A 21,154-nucleotide genomic window follows, 5' to 3' on the forward strand; every position below is an offset into this window, starting at 1 on the left:
AAAAATATTTTTTCACAGACACTCATTTTCTTGATAAAAGCGAAAATATATCTCTTGGTCATGCTACTGGCCCAGGAAGCTACTACCTACTTTGTAAAAAGTCATACAATCAGCCTCAGATTACTGCACAGGCCACATAAGCACATGTGGCCTAAATATATAGTAGAGTAGAGATGGAACAATGTGATATCTTGCCAGTAAAATGGTGCACAATAAAAATAAATGATTATAGCTTCTGGTTCAGATAATAATATGTAATGTTACTGCAGTTTATCTTTGCCTCCATCCTTTGTTTACCGGTTTACAAAATGGCCTGTACTTCAGTCACAATAACGTTTGAGGACAAACTGCCTCACTGACTCATCGCGCGGTTGCGCGGTTACGCGGTCCGTGCCGCGCGCACACTGGAGACGGCGTTCAGTCTTTGATGTATCGCGTGTGGTACCGCAGTGTAACATACATGCGGCGGTTTGTGTCCGCGTGTCTGGATTGGCCATGGCGGGTGCTGCAGTGGGGTCTAAACTATCTCTCTCCTCCTCTCTCCCCTCTCCCTTTCTCCCGGAGCAGGCTGCTCGCTCTGCAATCTGCATAGAGAGGCATTTGTCATCATTAGCCCGGGCTCTGACAGTTGGCACCCAGCACCTCAGATCACCAGGACGGGCAATTATGAAGCCTTCATCCCTTATTTGGGGAACATGGCCTAATTTCTTCGTGGGCTTCAACCACCAGCATTTCATTATTGTACCCCCCCAAACGAAAAAAAAGCCCAACCCCCACTCAAGAAAATAAGCTTTATTTGTCATTGTTTTCTGTTCGTTTGCTTTCTTTTTTTTTATTTGTGTTAATGGCATGCATTTATTTTCGAGGGTAAATTTGTAATTGGTTTTTCCAAGGCTGAGGGGACTTTGAAGACTCCCTGGTCAAGTACCATCAGGTCAGCAGGTAAATGATTAGGGCCTCAACCCGAGACAGGAGACGTCTTTTCCGACATTAAGATTAATCACAAAGCGGTTAAGGCACTGATGCCGTGTTCTCAGTCGGAGCCTGAATCTAACCGACGGGTGCTGTTTAAAAGCAATAAAACCCGCCGGTAAATTGCAAATGTAAGCCCCGCGTAAAAAAAGAAAAACACTGCCCCAGTGTCCAGGAAGCGGAACGTTCACCTGCTAAACACCCTGATTTATTGAAGATATGCGCTTGCGTTATTAAATAACAAATTACCGCAGCACCCAACAAAACTCAAACGGTTTTACAACGGCCGTTTATAACGGACAGGCGCGAGAGAGAAAGACATATAGAAAGAAGGAAAGAGAGAGAGAGAGAAATACAAAAAGAAAGAAAGCGAGAAATACAGAACGAAAGGAAGAGAGAATTGTGCTTTCGAAGCTGACACACACTTTCCTTAGCGCTGTCTTTTCGGAGATAATGCGGTGCATAACGCAGTTCTAATAAAAACGCGGCTGAGACTGAGGCGGTGCGCTGTCTTAAACAGCCCTGCTGCTCGCGCATGATACAGGCGCGAGAATCTATCACTGTCTCCTCCGCCTTTCACAACAGCCAGCATATTACTAATTTTCTGCATTATTATCTAAACAGTTTTTTTTGCAAATAAAACTAAATTATATTAATGTAAAATCTATGCAAATGCATGCAGTCATTTATCAGAAAGGCTGACAAGCATTCCGTACGGGAGGGTGGGACGGAGACGAGAGCCCCCGGGAAGCAGAGAGAATTAATTAATTTCAGAAACATTTTCCATATTTCTCTCTCTCCCTGTGTTTCTCACTCTCTCTCGCTCGCTCTCTCTGAAAACGGTGCACTAAAGAAAAGTTCAACTCCCCCCCCCCCTCCCCCCCCCCCTCCTCCCTCTGCCTTCTTTGTGTGTTTTTTTAACCACATATGGCTTTTGCCTGCCATACTGATCAGGACAAGGTCTACAGATGCCCCTGGCTGTATTCTCCGCAGCCCTGCTGCACTCTGGGAAGGGTGAGGCCAATACTGCATGGATAAAAAGATGAATAAAAGGGACACCATCCAAATGGAAGGGGGGGGGGGGTGGGGGGGGGGGGGAGGGGCAGTGTGTCAAGCAGGATGAGGGCTGGGGTGGGGGGGGTGACAAATTTAAGTCAGACCCCCACAGAGAGACCGTATTGCTTAAAATAACAGAATCCCGATGATAACCGGAGCAACTGGAGAGAAATCAGGGGACTATGTTGTAATTAGTCACTGTCCTCCGCGACTTCACGGCATTCTTTTCCAAACTGCGCCGGTGTGCTGCTGTAACGCAAAGCAAGCCGCGCCGAAGCGATACCGTCCTAAAACTGATTTGTATCTCCAGTCCGTCTCTCCATTAACTACACGTGTTAATCAGCAATTTGACCCCAGAGCCACGAAACTTCGTAAGTGCGCTGCTTCATTTAAAACTACGGCCCTATCATTCTACTGAATCTGTGATCTCCCTGGAATGTGCCAGATGAAGATGAAACGGCTCAAATTTATCAATAAATAATTGGATTATTAAAAGACGCAGAGCAACTCTAATGGATTCTAATTAACATAATTTAATGAGCTTTCAAGACCGGACTTTTTTTTGCGCCATTTTTGTGTTCTGTTCATAATGGAGTTAGTGCCTTGTTGGCCCTTATAAGCAGCACCTTTTGTTTCTTTTTCTAGAGGATGAAATAACGTAATACCTACTTTCACATTCTTTCATCCACTTCCACAAAAAATATATACATATATCTGGAAAAAAAATATTTTTAAAGGCATGAGCATACATACTCAAAAATATGAAATACGAGGGATAAAAAAAATCTTTATTACAAAAGAAAGTATACATTTTTCAGCAGTCCTAAATGAATTAATATACTCAAATTGCAAGGATTACCGAACAGAGATGTTCACAAGCACGCAGAAATAAGAGACGCGCCGGAGGAGCTGGAGTTGGGCAGAGGCGTCTGGCGTTACGCGTCTGGCGTTACGCGTCTGGCGTTACGCGGCTGACGGGATCAGATAAGCATGTACCTGTTTGTGATGATCAGCCCGGGGCCGCGGGCCTTTGTGTTCACGCACGCCTACACTTCCCAAGAACAACCGGGACATCGGAGCACCTTTCACTTCCAAACAAACGTCTCTCCGACGATCACATTTAACCTCCGTCTGCGATGGAGGCATCAGCGCTGACAAGGTAAGCGTATACGGCCCCCAGACACCGCCCCCCCCCCTAAAAAATAATAATAATAATCAAAAAATAAAATAAAATCAAAAAACATCACAGAAATGTCTTTGATGAGGAGCAAAACAAAAACGAAATAAAGCGGGGGGTCATAAAACCGGGCTTATAATATACAATTACGCGTGCAATTGCAATTGTTATGACGCACAATCAAACCCCATTTTTTTTTAACTGCAGAAAATGACAGAGCCGGGGCTGAATTAATGCAGGGATGTCTGTGTTGTCAGACGATGAAAGAATTCTCTATGTCTGACACAAGCACGGTGTCGTGCACCATATTTCAACTGTTTGACAAGAACTATTAGCAGCATTCCAGACCCTTTTGACAGGAGAATCAGTCTTCCAAAAAAGAGACGGAGAGGGAGGGAGGGAGGGAGGGAGAGAGAGAGAGAGAGAAGGGGGAAAAAATGGCCAAACTGAATGTGAGACTGGAAGGCAAGCTATGAGCATAAAGAGGTTCTCACAGAAAGGCGGCCATTCCCCGATCACATGCCGGTCCAGAATTAGAGACAACGTGAGGCAGTGTGCGGAGCCCGGGCCGGTACTGTGCCAATTCAGACGCGGCCCATCACACTGACGGACCCGACAGGGAGGCAGGGACCAGTCTGGGGCGAAGGGGCAGGGGGCGGGGAGATTCGGAAAGGGTTTGGGATCTCTATCCGAGGCCTAGGCCCAGGCCTGAGAGGGGAGAGAAGGGTCTGGGACCGACTCGGGTGCACATGCCTTAGATTAGGGGGTTGGGGGGGTTGGGGGGGTTGGTCCAGCTCAGCATGGGACAGCTGAGGAGGAAGGGAGATGGCGGCGGAGACCCAGAAATATTCATCTGATATCGGCATTAGAGACACCAGACACCTGGGTGAGTCTGGATCTAATAAAGTCAGGTACCTGCTGAGAGACAGTCTGTGTGTGTGTGTGTGTGTGTGTGTGTGTGTGTGTGTGCTTGTGTGTGTGTGTGTGTGTGTGTGTGTGTGTGTGTGAGAGAGAGAGAGAGAGAGAGAGAGTCTGTGTGTGTGTGTGTGAGAGAGAGAGACAGAGAGAGAGAGAGAGAGAGTCTGTGTGTGTGTGTGTGTGTGTGTGTGTGTGTGAGAGAGAGAGAGAGAGAGAGAGAGAGAGTCTGTGTGTGTGTGTGTGTGTGAGAGAGAGACAGAGAGAGACTGTGTGTCTGTGGGCGCATGCGTGTTTGTCTGTGTGTGTGTGCGCTCATGCGTGTGTGTGTGTGTGTGTGTGTGTGTGTGCGCTCATGCGTGTGTGTGTATGTCTGAGAGAGACAGCAAAGCCAGGTCTGGGTGTAAAGAGAGAAGTACGGGGGTCACATTCAGTCACTCTGCTGAACGTCTCAAACCGGCCCAAAAAGACACCAACACCGCTCGCAAATTAGCAGGATTAGCCTTTCTGCAGCCTGCACATGCTAGCAGGCATTTATAAAGTAATATCTACTTCAAAACAACCATGACACTCTTTTTGACACATTGAAACATTTTTAATAAATAAATAAACAAATAAATTATGGTCAAGGACAGTATGCTTTAAGAGCAGTCGTAAAATGTAAATCAATCACAGTTCTCCAGGTTACTGTCCAAAATGTGAGGGCCATGCTATTGCATTACACTCCAAACTGACAGGCTCCAGATCTCCTCCCCCCCCCCCCCCCCTCCTCCCCTCCTCCTCCCAGTGTTACACTTTCTGACACACAAAACAAACAGTCTGCCAATATCAATCTCTGCGCTTCTTCTGGTCCAGCACGAACCGGGAAACATTTTCCGTGGCTGGCGAACGCAGACGGAGAAGGCCTGACCTTACAGGTGAGAATAACAGGGAGTCCCCTGAGCGAAAGAAAGGGCCAGCTCCCCACACAGAGCCCTGCCAACCCCACAACAGGCTGGTCCTCCATGTTGCTCCTCGCTGCCCGCCGTTTCTGACTTGTGATTTAGTTTTGTTTTCGTTGAAAGTTGAAAGCAGAATCAAACGTACGGATGTTTATGCGTCCCGTGTAACACGCTGAGGTAAAGTTGGCGAAGCGGCCCACAGGACCCTGAGAAAATGGCTGTCTGCTCAGCGATCCCAGCGCCTCGGTGGGGATTAAACCTGCCATGCGATCGACTGCTTCCTTCTGAGAATTACCTCTTACTAAACATAGGTTCTCTAACAAAACACAAACTAACACACACACAAAACACAAACTAACGCACACAAAACGCAAGCTAACACGCACACACAACAAACTGACACGAAATACAAACTATCACGCGCACACAAAACGCAAACTAACACACACAAAACAAAAATTAAGGCACACAACAAACTGACACACATGAACAAAATACAAACTATCATGCACTGCATGCACAAACAAAACACAAACTAACACATACTACAAACACAATAAATACAAACTTCCATGAACAAACAAGCAGAAACTAAAACACAATACACACACACAAACAAAACACAAAATAACACACTACACACAAACAAAAAACAAACTGTAGCACAATGTATACACACAAAGAAAACACAAACTAACAACTGACACACATGAACAAAATGCAGACTAACACATACTGCACACACAAACAAAACACAAACTACCAGACTGCACACACGTAAAAAAAACACACACGCACACACACACGTACATACGCACACACACACACAGACATGCATACGCACGCGCACACACACACACACACACACACACATACATACATACATACATACGCACGCACACACATACGCATGCACACACACACACACATACATACCTACGCACACATGCACGTACACAGCCTGTCGCTAAAGTGAGCACATAAGCAATTAAACCCTAGTCTTTTTAAGGTAGGCTACATATCATCTACATACTTTAGAACTAAGCACTGATCTGAGATACAGCAGGGTATGATATAAGTCAGGTACATAAGCACTGCTCCTTGTTCAAACTGAAGCTAAAAACTTAATTAATTTATTAATAAAAAATAAACTCTTTCAAATAGATAATAGTACAGTACTGCTTTAAGATTGTTTAATTTATATTTCTACTTCTCTTTGTTGTGCAGTGTTACAGTATAAAACAGACGTCTTGCTCTTCCCTTCAGTGTACTGCCTCGATTCTATTTGCTTGATTGAATGTTTTTAAAGATGACATTAACAGAAAAATAAATGAACAATAAAAATATTAAATTCGTAATTTTATTTGCATAAGAGACTGCTTCTTGGCATATAATGTTATGAATACGTATGTTCTACAGTTTAACGCTGGTGGAAATACAATGGACAAGCTCATTGCAAAACCCCAGTCTCAAGAACAATACACTTAAAAATGTTATCGTTTTAAAAATGGCTTCCAATTGCATTTTGTCCAAAAAAAAAAAAGATTACGTCTATCACTACATTTCTAATGACAATAACATCAATTATAATGGGCCATTTCGATTGGAAAACACAATTTATCCAAGTCGCAATATGCAAATGAATTATTCAGGTTTATGTCATATAAGGAAAAGGTTATTAAATAGCCAACTGCAATAATCACTTTTTAAGTTATTAGCACGAGCTACTCGCGCGATGAAGTTCTGTCACTTCCGTTTGACAAGCGACGCTTTGTTAAGTCCTCTTACATACATGGCAATAATGAATTTATGTGCCATTTGGTGTCATTTGGCTGCAGCTAAAATACAATGACGATGTCATACTATCAAAAAGTATCCATTAAATAGAAAACGGAAAAAAACATAACCTTAAACTGCGCGCACGTGCAGGGAATTGCTTGCCGAAAGAAATGTCTGTTGCTAAAGACATAGTTATTATATCAAACCCATAAATGTTTCATGTAATATTTCTTTAGCAACGGAAATGTATTTAAAATACAAACAAACATAAAACCCAAGGCACAAGTCAAACTAAAACTTGGAAATATGTGCGCGGGGGAAAAGAATCTTGCGCTGAAAGTCCTGATTCCAAAACCGGCAACAAACACTAAATCTAAACAGCTTATTCCTTTTTAAATAAAGTAAAAATGGTTCAATTATAAAAATATACATGTATTTAAAATAATGAAAATCAAAGCCTAAATAAATCTCGAACTACATAGGGCTGCATACTGCTCTTTAATAAATAAACAAGATATTTTTGACCAATATGACCATGATAATACTAAATCGCCTTCTGAGGAAACGCGGTAAAGCACATTTTAAATATTTATTGTATAATTGAATAAAAACCTGGCGGGAAGATGCCCGTCTTACCTATTCCAATAATATTCCCCGCAATCCATGAATACAATAAATAAATACATAAAATGCATATACAAGCATACATAAAAAAATGTAAAATCCTTCCGTATAAAATGACAGTTTGCAAAAAAATAAATAATGACTGGAACAGATTTAACACTATACAGAATGACATTATAGCAAGGCTACACAAACCGATGTACAAATACAAACAAACACAAATCCCAATATGGTGACCTGTTATCATTAAACCTGTCATTAAAGCCATCATGTCCAATTTTGGAAGACTCCATACACCCCATCCCACAAAAAAAGCACCTACATCTTTGCACAACCACGCGTTCTCTGCACATACAAACGGGTATACAATTTAAAACATCTTGAAATACACGAGAAACCCAAACGCATGTAATTACATTGTTAGCTATATTTAGACAGCATGTCATTCGCCAAATCCTGAAACGATTATACCTGCTTATATGCCAAGACAAGACATTATATCCGGCAAACACGTCCCTATAAGAAAGACAATCTGCGCCACTAATAAAAGCCTTATTTTCTTCGCGTTCCAGTGTGTAGGTGTATTTCCACCGTTCGCTATACTCCTACCTTTAGCTTTAGTTGTATATAAAAGCCCGGGATTAATTTGTTGTCGATAAACTGGAGGCGGTGACGAATGCGACGGCGATTGGACCTCCCCGTATCCAGCCCTCCCTTTTTAATTTCCACGGGAGCGCGTCCGGGCTCTTAAACACAAGCAACACCGGCAGCCGAAACGAGCATACTCACAGGCACGCGGCACTTTTCACCGACTACAAACTCCGGGCAGTGATTACAGAAAACACAAATAAGACGGGGGTTGTTTTGACTACTGAAAGCTGTGCAAGTCTCCGATTTCAAATACTTGCTGCTGTTTGCAATGGACATTTGATTATTACTCGCAAATAGGAGGACTTACTTTTAAGGACAGCACATTGCCGAGGCTGATATTTATGACCAAGAAGCTTATGACGCGAGTGCTGTGAGCACATTATATAGGCTTGCTTTAACAATAGCCTATACTTTTTTTCCTTTCTAAATAGCTTCTTTCTTCTCTAAAATTGGCTCCCGTACAAACAGCCGCGTTGGATCCGTCGGCTTACTGCGAGACTCCGGTGTACAATCCGGATCTCTGCCCGAATATGATAGCTGCTCAGGCCAAGTTGGTATACCACCTAAACAAATACTACAACGAGAAATGCCAGTCTCGGAAAGCGGCTATCTCCAAGACAATCCGGGAGGTGTGCAAGGTGGTGTCGGACGTCCTGAAGGAAGTGGAGGTGCAGGAGCCTCGGTTCATCAGTTCGCTGAACGAAATGGAAAACCGCTTCGAAGGTCTGGAGGTGATTTCGCCAACGGAATTCGAGGTGGTCCTCTATTTAAATCAGATGGGGGTTTTCAACTTCGTGGACGACGGCTCGCTGCCAGGTTGCGCGGTGCTGAAGCTCAGCGACGGCCGCAAGAGAAGCATGTCCCTGTGGGTCGAGTTCATCACCGCCTCCGGTTACCTCTCGGCCCGCAAGATCCGGTCCCGCTTTCAAACGCTGGTGGCACAGGCGGTGGATAAATGCAGCTACAGAGATGTCGTAAAGATGGTCGCAGACACCAGCGAAGTGAAACTACGTATAAGAGACCGATATATAGTTCAGATCACCCCGGCTTTCAAATGCACGGGAATATGGCCACGGAGCGCAGCGCACTGGCCACTGCCTCACATCCCCTGGCCAGGACCAAACCGGGTGGCAGAGGTGAAAGCCGAAGGTTTTAACCTTTTATCTAAGGAATGCTACTCCTTAAACGGGAAACAGAGCTCAGCCGAGAGCGATGCCTGGGTCTTACAATTCGCCGAAGCCGAGAATCGACTCCTACTGGGAGGGTGCAGGAAGAAGTGTCTGTCCGTGCTAAAGACACTCCGCGACCGTCACCTTGAACTCCCGGGACAGCCCCTAAACAACTACCACATGAAAACTTTGGTCTCCTACGAGTGTGAAAAACATCCGCGGGAATCGGACTGGGACGAGAACTGTCTCGGGGATCGACTTAACGGAATTTTACTACAGCTCATCTCGTGCTTGCAGTGCAGAAGATGTCCGCATTATTTTCTGCCTAATTTAGATCTATTTCAGGGAAAACCCCATTCAGCCCTGGAAAATGCAGCCAAACAGACATGGCGATTGGCAAGAGAAATTCTTACCAACCCAAAAAGCTTGGAAAAACTCTGAGGTAACGATAACAGCGAGCTATGAATATACAATTTCTACGCCCCTAGGTCTAACCGGTGGTTATGAGGCCTAAGTGATGTTCCGCGGATCAAGGAATTCACGGACAAAAAAACCCTTATCACTGCTGTTCTGTTTTTATCCACGTTCTTGTAAATTGTGTAAGAAACATCCTTGTGGATTATATGACATTCATTGTCACCAAAAAGACTGATTATGTGCGCAATATTATCGCTGTTATTCGGGAACAAAATGTATCAACAATCAAAATCAATTGATGGGTAACTATCAGTGTTAAATATTTCATCGTCATAGCCCTATACACGAGCGAGACGTTTATTTGCAAGAAGAATGCTTCAAATAAAGCCCGGTGGAACGCCTTGACAAAATCTAACTGTACGTTTTTATACTGTATATAAATACATTCATAGATTGTGCTTCCAGTGGTCTGAAATTGTGAATGTTGTTTTGTGACACGTAAGTAGTATTTCAATTCCGTCAGCTTACTCCTGGAACTTTCTGATAGAGAAGAAATCAATTTAAAGTAGACTACATCCGTGATATTTTACTTTTGTCTATTGTCAATGGAAACTGTCTAATTTTAAAGTTTACATTTTGATGGTACTATTTGTTAAATTTTAAAACATTCCATAAATATACTTGAATTCTTATTTAAAATATATTCAAACATCTTTTTGATTCTGCTTATATTATAGCGCCTGAAAAAAAACAATATAAATATATTTGGAAAATGCACTTGAAATACACTGGAATATAACACTTTGTGATTTGATTTTTTATTTCTGTCTCTGAATTTATTTAAAGAGCTAATAAAAAAATAAGTATTATTTGTGTCCAAACCCTGTCTCATCATGTGTACATAAAATGTCTTATATTTTAGAGAATATGCCATTTTGTACGGTATGCAATACTTAGACATTTCCTGTGTCTAATTAAAATGAAATGCACAGATGTTTCGTGTTGCACAAAGTTTCCAGTTAACAAGTAGCAATAAATTATAACTACTAAAGGCTTGGAAACAAGTTGGGTTAACAGCTGCCTTGTTCAAAACAAATAATTGACACAGCTGCAAATCAAAAAAAAAAAAAGAAGGGATTTTGTTACAGACAACATATATATTGGGCCTTCTTAAAAATATAACCACGTGTGTTCACAGTAAAATCCTGGTAAGGAACTATGCATTCTGCATTTTAGGCGTTTTTCTGAATACAATCGCATACTAGGTTCGGTAGAGAAAAGGGACATTTTCTAGTATTTAAAGAACATCGGTCCAAAAATATAAAGCCGTGAATGACATATTTAGGTCTTTGAATTTACATTACAACCCGAACAACAATTCTCTTATGCAAGCGTGTGTTTCAAAAAGCAATGCGTAAAATTATTTGGCAAATAAGATGGTGTCGCCGCTTTTTGTATTGACCCTACATGAAAATGATAGCTATTAAGACAGGGAATTTAAAATGTTACACAAAACATGTTTCATAGTTTACAGAAACTCAATAATCACATTTCAGTTCAGCCTTCGAGGCCTCGTTGTCAAACAAAAAAATATAACAGCAGTGTTGCCGTTTTCAAATGCAAGTTAAGATATCAGGGTGTTTGTCATAAGACATACATTCGCGTGGTACAGTAATACACTATTACATCTTTGGCATCACCTTTGGTGATCCTTATCCTATATTTATGTAATTGTAAACAACAGTCAGTTGTCAGTCTAAATGATATGGGCTACTCATTTTCTTATTATTCCATTCCAAAATGTACTGGACACCAGATTTTAAACTACCAAAAACGCGAAGAGGGTCTCTACATATCTTCAGGCACATTCGAATCAAGTGTTGTTACTTTCAAATTTTAGAAAAAAAAGGGGCATATTTTAAACTTACCTTGGCGTCAATCTTTTTGAAGGCGGAGTCATCTTCATCCACCTCAAAATAGATCTCGGTCGTGGTGATGGAGAGCGTCCCTCGTGCTACGATGACCGGGGCCACGAGCTGAGCTGGTGTACTCAGGACCACGGGGCCTGTAAGTGACAGGGTAACAATTCTCTCTTGTAAGGACACAAGTAGCTTCTATATTTGAAGTCTTTGAAAATGTCAACCGGTACTAACTAAACGATAGAAATATGAGGTTCACTAACCGATATATGTGATTTGTGATTTGAGATTGAGATGTGCAGGGCAGGAAATGCACTTGATCTTTTCAGCATTTAACTAAATATTAAATAGTTGCCGCGAAATAGCTGATTTCGTAAAGCGCAAATTTACAACTACAAGAATCCATCGGAACCCAACTGTATATGGATGCAGCGCATTTTTACAAAAACATTGATGATTCTAAGAGAAACTGGGCCCCACTTAATTCAAATTCCAAACACTATCCTTGCAGCTTGCGGGCCTACATGAAAAATAACGTCCAAAGTGGCGGAATTAAGAGATTGATAATGCAAGGGATTTATCCAATTAGGCCTATTCCATTTTAAACACCAGCATAATAACCTCCGAACGTGTTGGATTTTATATCGCTTCTTCTAAAACGATTAAAATACATTGAATAAGGCCAATTTGATACATACTTAGTCACTTTTTAATTACGATGTCAAATTTAAAATAGTTTGTTACTATACGTGATTGAAATAATAAATAAGAAGAAATATCTCAATACAATTTAGAATACGTCAATCAGGCTCTGGCCGAGCGATTATCATGTAGGACCTCAGAGAAGCAAATACGACTAATGACATTTCACTATGAATATAATGCAATTTCTATTATAATTCAAAAAGAAGTTGGACGCAAATTAATAAAATCCAAGCAAATGATAATCATTAAACGGACAACCTGAATTCCAAAGTAGGCTACTTTTAATATTTCTTAGACATAACGCTGGCTTTCTGACCCACGGTCAGCTGATTTTGATCACATGTGATTTCTCTTTCTCTCCGCCCCTCCTCCCTCTCCCTCTCTCCTTTTTCTCTCCATCCTCCATCTTTTGCTCGGTACACAGCACAATGTCGTTACATTCTCAGCCCACAGATCTACTGATCTGTCTCAGGCGCACAAGAAAGCTCTTGAAATTGGGATATTTATCGATCTCGTGAACTCCGAAGAGCCACTTTAATGTCTCATCAATCTTAATCTAGGTTGCTCAGCCAATTATGCCCGATACTGTTGCAAGATTACAAGCGGATTTTGCTTTCAATTCCCAGAGCTCTCCTTCATTGTGCTCGTAGACCGTTTTCAGAAACGGTCGACTCGACTTCCCCCAAATCTCCCTCTCCGGCTGCATAAAGCATTATCTCATAGCTTAACCTGCGCATAACAGTTAATTCTTTAACAACCATATGACATTCAGATATGGTGGTAATTATATAAAATAACGTTTTAATCAAATCGAAGGTAGTACAGTGACCATTGTAATGCTATTATTTAACGAAGAACGGAGTAACCCGTTTGTCTTGAAACAAATACTCCGATAATTATGAGGATAATGAACCCAATATCCAAATAGGCTACTGTATTGGAAAATAATTTAAATTAATATTAATACATAATTTAAGAATATAAAACTTTGCTTATGCACAGTTTATTATTATTGAGAAGTATTTCTAGTAGCCTAGTCTGCAAAGCCAAAATGATTCCAATTTTGATTACTACTTCAGACACTTCAAATACACTTTATATAAGCATGTCAGATTACGTGAATCGTTAGGCTTATTTAAGGAATTAACACAAAAATATATAAACATGGCCTATTTTATATTCTACAAATCTTGAGACAGGCTGCATTATTCGCTTTCTATTTTTATCGATTCTATTTTTTTATTTATTTTTTAATGCGCAGGGCTGGAATTATGATATCGCCTCCTAAATTTGCGTAAAGAAAATATTACTGTAAACCTACCTTAATAGGCCTAACTTGCGTAATGCACGTCGACGTGTGACTCGCCTTTCCAATAAATTCGTGCAGAACAACCCCAAGAGAAAAGAACACGCATGGCAGTCTTTGTTTACCTTTATTTTGTTTTCGCCGTGTGTTAAAATACTATTTCGAGAATTTCCCTCCGCCTGCTAATGGTATGTTATCTTTCACTTGTCATTTGGAAACCTTCAATTACAAACGGCCCCCCTCGTATGTCAAATAACATGTTTCAGGGGTACAGAACCGATTGTGCAGTTGCCTGAAGGGACACTTGTAAAGAGAAAGACAATAAGGCGTTAATCCACTCCATCCACCGCGAGAGGGAGAGGATTAGGCGGTAATCCCTTCTGGGATAGTCCCTCTATAATTAGGATATAGCATTAAAATGTTTACATAAAGCATAATAAAGTAGGCCTACTAAGGTTCCCGTTATGTCACAGGAGTTAATCTGTTAACCTAGAGTATTTTCGTAAAAAAATAATAAAAATAGTCAATTTAGTGTGCACGCACGAATACTAATAAAATGTACCGGAGACGTTTATGTATCGTACCAACGTAGCATATAGCCTACTTAATTTCTTCTCATCATTAACATGATATAGGCATAAATACTAAAATGATTTATAGTAATGATAATGATAGGACTCATAATAATAATAATAATAATAATAATAATAACAACAACAATAATAATAACATACACAACATGCGGACAATGATAATATAAATAATATACACAATATGCACACAATAATAACAGAAAGGTGAATAGTGAGGATATTGTTTATTCAAAAAGGAAAAAAATAAATAAATATAGGCCTGTATCGCGGGGTGGCTCTGACCCAGATTATCTCAACACTTGACGCTGCTCGCGCAAGTACTGCACTGCATGGAGACCTGATTCACGTGCCACAGTGCGCCTTCGCATTCACCGTTAAAATATGCTTGACATGCGTGGAGCAACACATGCTGGTCTCGGCGAAGTGGCGACGCTGATGAGGTGCGTGTCGAGTGTACCATCACGCGCCATATTTAAAATGCCATATAGGCTACACTGGCACAAGTATGATACAATCTTCCAGCACTTCGGAGTGTTAGTCAAAGGGCGGAAATTAGTTAAATCTGCAAAGAGCGGTTTGTGTAGCTCTGTGTTTGAATTATACCCGTTCTGTGCATGCTCCTCGACTTGTTTCCAATTACCTTTCGTTGAAACTGAATCAATAATCAAATGTAGCCAGTGGTATTTTCTGTTATCTAGCTTTGTTATCTATGATAACAAATTATCTGAATTAAAGTATTTATGTCTACAAGTGCACATACCATTTTAGCTATAACAATGTGAAATTTTCACAAAATCTGCGCGTGGGAAATAAAAACATTAATTGTAAGTATAATTATAGGAATACAAATCACTCTCAAATCTGAATCTACATTTATATTGAGCTGATTTCGGATATTGTCTTAAACCCACAGTTTAACAGATAACAAAGAAAACGAAAGAAAGGAAATGGGGGAATAAGCAAAACAAAACATTGCTTAAAAGATAAAGAGCGATAATACTCCGGGGAGTTTTTCCCCCCCAAATGTTTGTGGGGAAACTGAAGCAGTTAAGCGAAACAGGTGTCGTTTTATATGTTCATAACGTGGGGACGCCGGCTGCCCGCTGACGACCGCAGAGGCGGCTGGGTCGGCTTCCGTTCCCCACAGTGACACCGCCGCACCGCGACAGACACACGGGGGCCGTTTCAACACCTTATTGTTCTGCTAGTCGATGGCGCATTTACGCGGTAGGGAATAGGCTCTACGCGACAGCATCACTAAATATTCATATTTTCATCAAGACATTTTATTTCGTCTTGATTAAAATGTTAATATTTACGGGACGGCACTTTGACAAAGCAAAACATACAACTAGGCTGTACCCGACTACCAGGCCTCCGTTACAAGTACGGCTACTCCTATTTGGCTTCACAGATTAACTAGGCCTAATTATTCACTTAATAAATAAAAAAAAGTCGATTGTTCGCCCATATCATTATTTCAGTATCCGGTTTGTAAACATTTCAATACGCTTCATTCAATATTTATTTTTATACGATTTTCCAACAATTTTGGCTTATGCTGTAATTTCTGGATACATTTAAAAACAATCGCCTCTCGCTGCGATTCCTCGCATCTCTCCTGAAGCAGCCACCAGCGGGAGGAATGTGGGTATCATCCAACACTTCGCACGCCTCAAAACCTCACAGCTGTGAAGGAAAGTGTGGAGGGAACAGGGCCCGGTACGAAAAGCGCTGTTTAAGGCAATTTAGATGCATTCAATTCATAGCTGACGTGTATTTATTCATTTATTTATTTATCAGCAGGATAAGCACCTAGAGATGCACATCTCATTTTCTAGGGGGTGCTACAAATTCAAACAATTCATCAAACGTATTGTTTCATCAAGCCTTATTTTATTATTATTTTTATTTTTATCTCCATGAGATTCTAATAACTGGCTGCTTGAAATAGAAGGTCATGCCCCAAAGGACTACTATATTTACAGTCGAAAAATCAGTTAGCATAAATATTGGTTGACAAATCAGCCCAACCCCTGCATGGGGGAGAATCAACGGAACAGTATATCAGAGGTCTGATTTGCATTTGACTACTTTAGCAGTATAATGATCTGACTCACAGGAATAGTACCAAGGGAAAAGGTGTGAACTGGCATCAGAGGTAATCTTGCAATGACTTGATTGGATTAACAATTAATAAGTGCGAAATGAACCACCAGTGGTGTCGTGTGTCGCTGAAATTGAGTTCCCATCCCATGCTTTTTATTTTTTTGTTTGTTTTTCTTTGTCTGTTCCAGACAAGAAAGAAGTCAGACACAGAGTAAACTATCCTGTTTATCCTGGTCAGAGACTCTTGCGGCTGCAACCTCCCTCCCTTTTCAACCGCCTCCCACTTCAGCATTTGGACCAAGATAGAGCGGCAGACAAACCCGGCTCATTCGATGCCAGCCTTAAAGATGGCCAACAGGCAGTTCTTGTGGAAAAGGAAAACAAACGAGCAGCTTGTTAACCACGGCACAATGGGGGGTGGGTGATGGTGGATGTGCCATTGCTTTCTTTATGGAAGTGGGGTGGGGTGTGGTGTGGTTCGGTGGGGAGGAGAGGAGGAGGTTTCTGTTGACTTGCTATAGGCCTGTCGGGAAAGTGTGCACTGGTGTGCCCTGGTGTATAGGGGACAGAGCGTGTAGGGAACAGCGCCTATAGGGGACAGCGCCTATAGGGGACAGCGCCTATAGGGGACAGCGCCTATAGGGGACAGCGCCTATAGGGGACAGCACCTATAGGGGACAGCGCGTATAGGGGACAGCGCGTATAGGGGACAGCGCGTATAGGGGACAGTGCGTATAGGGGACAGAGTGTATAGGGGACAGTGCGTATAGGGGACAGAGTGTATAGGGGACAGAGTGTGTAGGGGACAAAGTGGGCGCTCTGGTGTATAGGGGACAGAGTGTATAGGGGCAGAGTGAGCGCTCTGGTGTGCCCTGGTGTATAGGGGACAGAGTGTGTAGGGGGCAGAGTGTATAGGGGACAGAGCGTGTAGGGGGCAGAGTGAGCGCTCTGGCGTGGTGCCCTGGCGTGTAGGGGGCAGAGCAGACTCAGGACAGAGTGTGTAGGGGACAGCGCGTGTAGGGGACAGCGCGTGTAGGGGACAGCGCGTGTAGGGGACAGCGCGTGTAGGGGGCAGAACAGACTCAGGGCAGAGTGTGTAGGGGGCAGAGCAGACTCAGGGCAGAGTGTGTAGGGGGCAGAGCAGACTCGGGGCAGCACATGTAGGGGCAGAGCGTGTAGGGGGCAGCACATGTAGGGGCAGAGCAGACTCAGGGCAGAGCGTGTAGGGGCAGAGCAGACTCAGGGCAGAGCGTGTAGGGGCAGAGCAGACGCAGGGCAGCGCATGTAGGGGCAGAGCAGACTCAGGGCAGAGCGTGTAGGGGCAGAGCAGACTCAGGGCAGAGCGTGTAGGGGCAGAGCAGACGCAGGGCAGCGCATGTAGGGGCAGAGCAGACGCAGGGCAGCGCATGTAGGGGCAGAGCAGACTCAGGGCAGAGCGTGTAGGGGCAGAGCAGACGCAGGGCAGCGCATGTAGGGGCAGAGCAGACTCAGGGCAGAGCGTGTAGGGGCAGAGCAGACTCAGGGCAGAGCGTGTAGGGGCAGAGCAGACGCAGGGCAGCGCATGTAGGGGCAGAGCAGACTCAGGGCAGCGCGTGTAGGGGCAGAGCAGACGCAGGGCAGCGCATGTAGGGGCAGAGCAGACGCAGGGCAGCGCGTGTAGGGGCAGAGCAGACGCAGGGCAGCGCATGTAGGGGCAGAACAGACTCAGGGCAGAGTGTGTAGGGGGCAGAGCAGACTCGGGGCAGAGCGTGTAGGGGGCAGCGCATGTAGGGGCAGAGCAGACTCAGGGCAGAGCGTGTAGGGGCAGAGCAGACTCAGGGCAGTGCTGGCCCAGCAGTGAACCCAACAACAGAGCTGCACAACAAGCGGCTGCACATTCTCTCCCTCAAGTGACGCTTTCATCTCCTTTCATGAAAAGTATCCTTTTTCTCTCTTTCCCTGTCTCTGTGACACGCACACGCACACACGCACGCAAACACACGCACGCACGCACGCACGCACGCACACGCACACACACACGCACGCACGGGCGCGCACGCGCACAAACACACACACACACACGCACGCACGGGCGCGCACGCGCACAAACACACACACACACACAATCCACCTCTGTGCCAACTCCATCCCCCCCCCTTTCACCTCCAGCTCCCCTAGTGGCGGTACAGTGAACAACACTCTCTCATCCCCTCTTTCTCTCCCTTTACGGCACTTTCTCTCCGCTCCCCCCATCACACTGACAACATCAGAACAGCTCTTGAATCACTGCCGTGCTTCTGGGGCCTGAGCAGGGGCATGAGACCATGTTGCGCAACCCTGCACAGACTCCAGGAGTGAGCAAGCTTTTCGGAGTCCGGACTCCTGGGCTGGGAGAGAGAGCCAGAGTGTCTGCCCACACCCCGTGTGTCCCTCAGGACCGAGGGGGGGCTGATCTGGCCCTCCCGCGACAGGCTGAGGGGGCTAACGCAGCGCCCGGCGACCGCCCGACCGCCCTAGGCCTGCTCCGTCAGAGCCCCCTGTCCCCGGGGAGCGCCTCTGAGCGACAGCGACGGCCCGGCCCGGCCCCGCGTTCCCGCCGCGCGTTCCCGCCGCGCGTTCCCCGCGTTCCCGCCGCGCGTTACCCGCGTTCCCGCCGCACGCAAAGCCTAATGAGCGCCGCCGCGATACCGCCGTCCCGTCCGGGAGGGGCCGGAGGTCCACCGGCCGCCATCCCGCTACACGAGCCCCGCTCGGGAATATCCAAATGCACCTCGCTTGCGTACGTACGCACCATGACGGATTCGCTCAAAACCGCATGCGCGCCGCACCGTGTCACTGCCACAAAGCATCGCCTCTCTTCTGAACCCCACGGAGACTAACCTCACATCACGCTTATCCGTATTAAACAAGCCGCCGAGTTAAAATACAACATTTCCTTAAAAACCCACTCCCGAAGTCACCCCGTCCGAAGAAGTACCCCCGCACGGCTAACAAATGATACTCCACCCCATTTGCTGCTATATAACGCTTGTGATTGGAACACGGCGAATGTTTCAGAAATTTATGGCTGCTGACAGAAGCCACGATTGCGTCCAGTGAAAACGCTTACGTCAGGCGCACAATCAGCGCAGGCCTCTCGTTCCAGACACTAATGTACGGCTCTATTAGCGCTAGCCGGTCGCGCGGCGCGCGAGGAAGCCCGCTGAAGCCGAAAGAACACTTTTTGATTTAGACGCGTGCCACGAGCCAGGGCCCTGCTTAACTTGCTCTGGCGGACGGAAACGATCGCGTCTCGAGCCTCCCCTCTTCTTTCCTTTGACTCCATAGCCTGGCACGCCCCCGCTGGAAAGCACCGCCGCTCAACCGGAGAAGGGCTCTGGGTAACAAACGAGCCTCTAGGCACAAATACACACCGCAGGGCTCCCTGCATCAGACAAATAATGCATTAAAGCCTACTGTTAAAATACCCAGCAAGGAATAGTAATCATCCTGCATGATATTTTACGATTACAGTAAATCTAAGGTCTAACATTAACACCCTCATCTAAGCAAGCACGCAAAAGGCAAAACTTTATTTGTTTGGCACATTTCAAACAGAACTGCAATATAATGCGCAAGACCTCTGCAGGACCTCATTTACACACACAAACATACACACGCACACACACTTATTTTTTATTTTTGCAGACTCTAGGCTCTGTGGCATAGCAGCTTTTCCTAAAATGTCTTGGCAACTGTGAAAAGATTTTTCATTTCACTCTTCAATCATTTCAATATATAAAACACATTTTAGAAGGCCATTATTTAAACATGAACTTGAGCATGTTCTCTTCACAATGCCATGGGACTGCCTGCAGCCCCAAACCCATGCCATTATTCCAGCTACACACCCAAAAACAGCCATACATCAATCCTGAGGTTCTGCATCAAAATATGTGCTAGCAGGAACACTTTTAATAATGGAGCACCTTGGCTCCTGAGATTTGACAGTGAACATTACTGGGCAGGTTTATTGAATAAGATTGTGGGCAGTTAGTACGAAGGTAATCAGATACACGGTTAGGGTTATCACCCGCATGGCGATTTTTGATCAATCAGGTCAGTAACAATCGAGTTGGCATTGCCGTCTAGTGGGGTTTTTTTTCTAATCGCATTAGCTAGTTTTGTCAGCGGTTAACTAACTGATCATGGGTATTAGTTGGTATACACATTAAAAAGGACTTGCCTCTGGAGGTAAACAGTCGCGGACGCACACGTGCTAAAAACCAAAACACACAGACGGTATCATCAGGTAGAAACAAGGATCTGGAGCATCTGCGATAAACACTTACCTGGACCACAGGGAAGAATCAATCCACTTATTTCACACGGCTCTTTGACATAGAAACTACCACTCAATGTACATATGCGTGTGTGTGTGTGTGTATGTGTGTGTATCATATTTGCACATGTTATATAAATGCATTCTATACATATATAATAGATACATATATTACATTAAATGCAGATGTACAACACATGGATTACAGATTCATAAATATCATACAGGCTTTAAAATGAGTTGGTAAAGGAAACCTTTGCTTCGGTTAGAGTAAATCTGCTGAGCTGTGTCGTGTCCTTACATCCTTCAGCATACACTCTGGCACACTCACACTGACACTGACCGCTGTCTCACACTGACACTGCACACAGACCCGTTTCCTCACACTGACCGCTGTGTCTCACACTGACCCCTGTGTCTCACACTGACACTGCACACTGACCGCTGTCTCACACTGACACTGCACACTGACCCCTGTTTCCTCACACTGACCTCTGTGTCTCACACTGACACTGCACACT

At 44.1% G+C, this 21,154-nt stretch overlaps 2 protein-coding genes across 2 annotated transcripts in view; one reads left to right on the forward strand and one right to left on the reverse strand.

Annotated features, from left to right (window-relative positions):
* nbeab (neurobeachin b) overlaps positions 1-21,154 on the reverse strand; it is a 353,874-nt gene that overhangs the window by 91,119 nt on the left and 241,601 nt on the right. The window contains 1 exon segment of the mRNA XM_061216918.1: positions 11,630-11,766. Within this exon segment, the coding sequence (XP_061072902.1) occupies positions 11,630-11,766 (137 nt within the window).
* On the forward strand, positions 8,273-10,484 carry mab21l1 (mab-21-like 1). The gene has a single exon (XM_061218198.1). The coding sequence runs from the start codon at positions 8,646-8,648 to the stop codon at positions 9,723-9,725; it is 1,080 nt and encodes a 359-aa protein (XP_061074182.1). The 5' UTR covers positions 8,273-8,645; the 3' UTR covers positions 9,726-10,484.

This window comes from Conger conger, chromosome 13 (assembly GCF_963514075.1).
Source record: "Conger conger chromosome 13, fConCon1.1, whole genome shotgun sequence".
Classification (NCBI taxonomy): domain Eukaryota; kingdom Metazoa; phylum Chordata; class Actinopteri; order Anguilliformes; family Congridae; genus Conger; species Conger conger.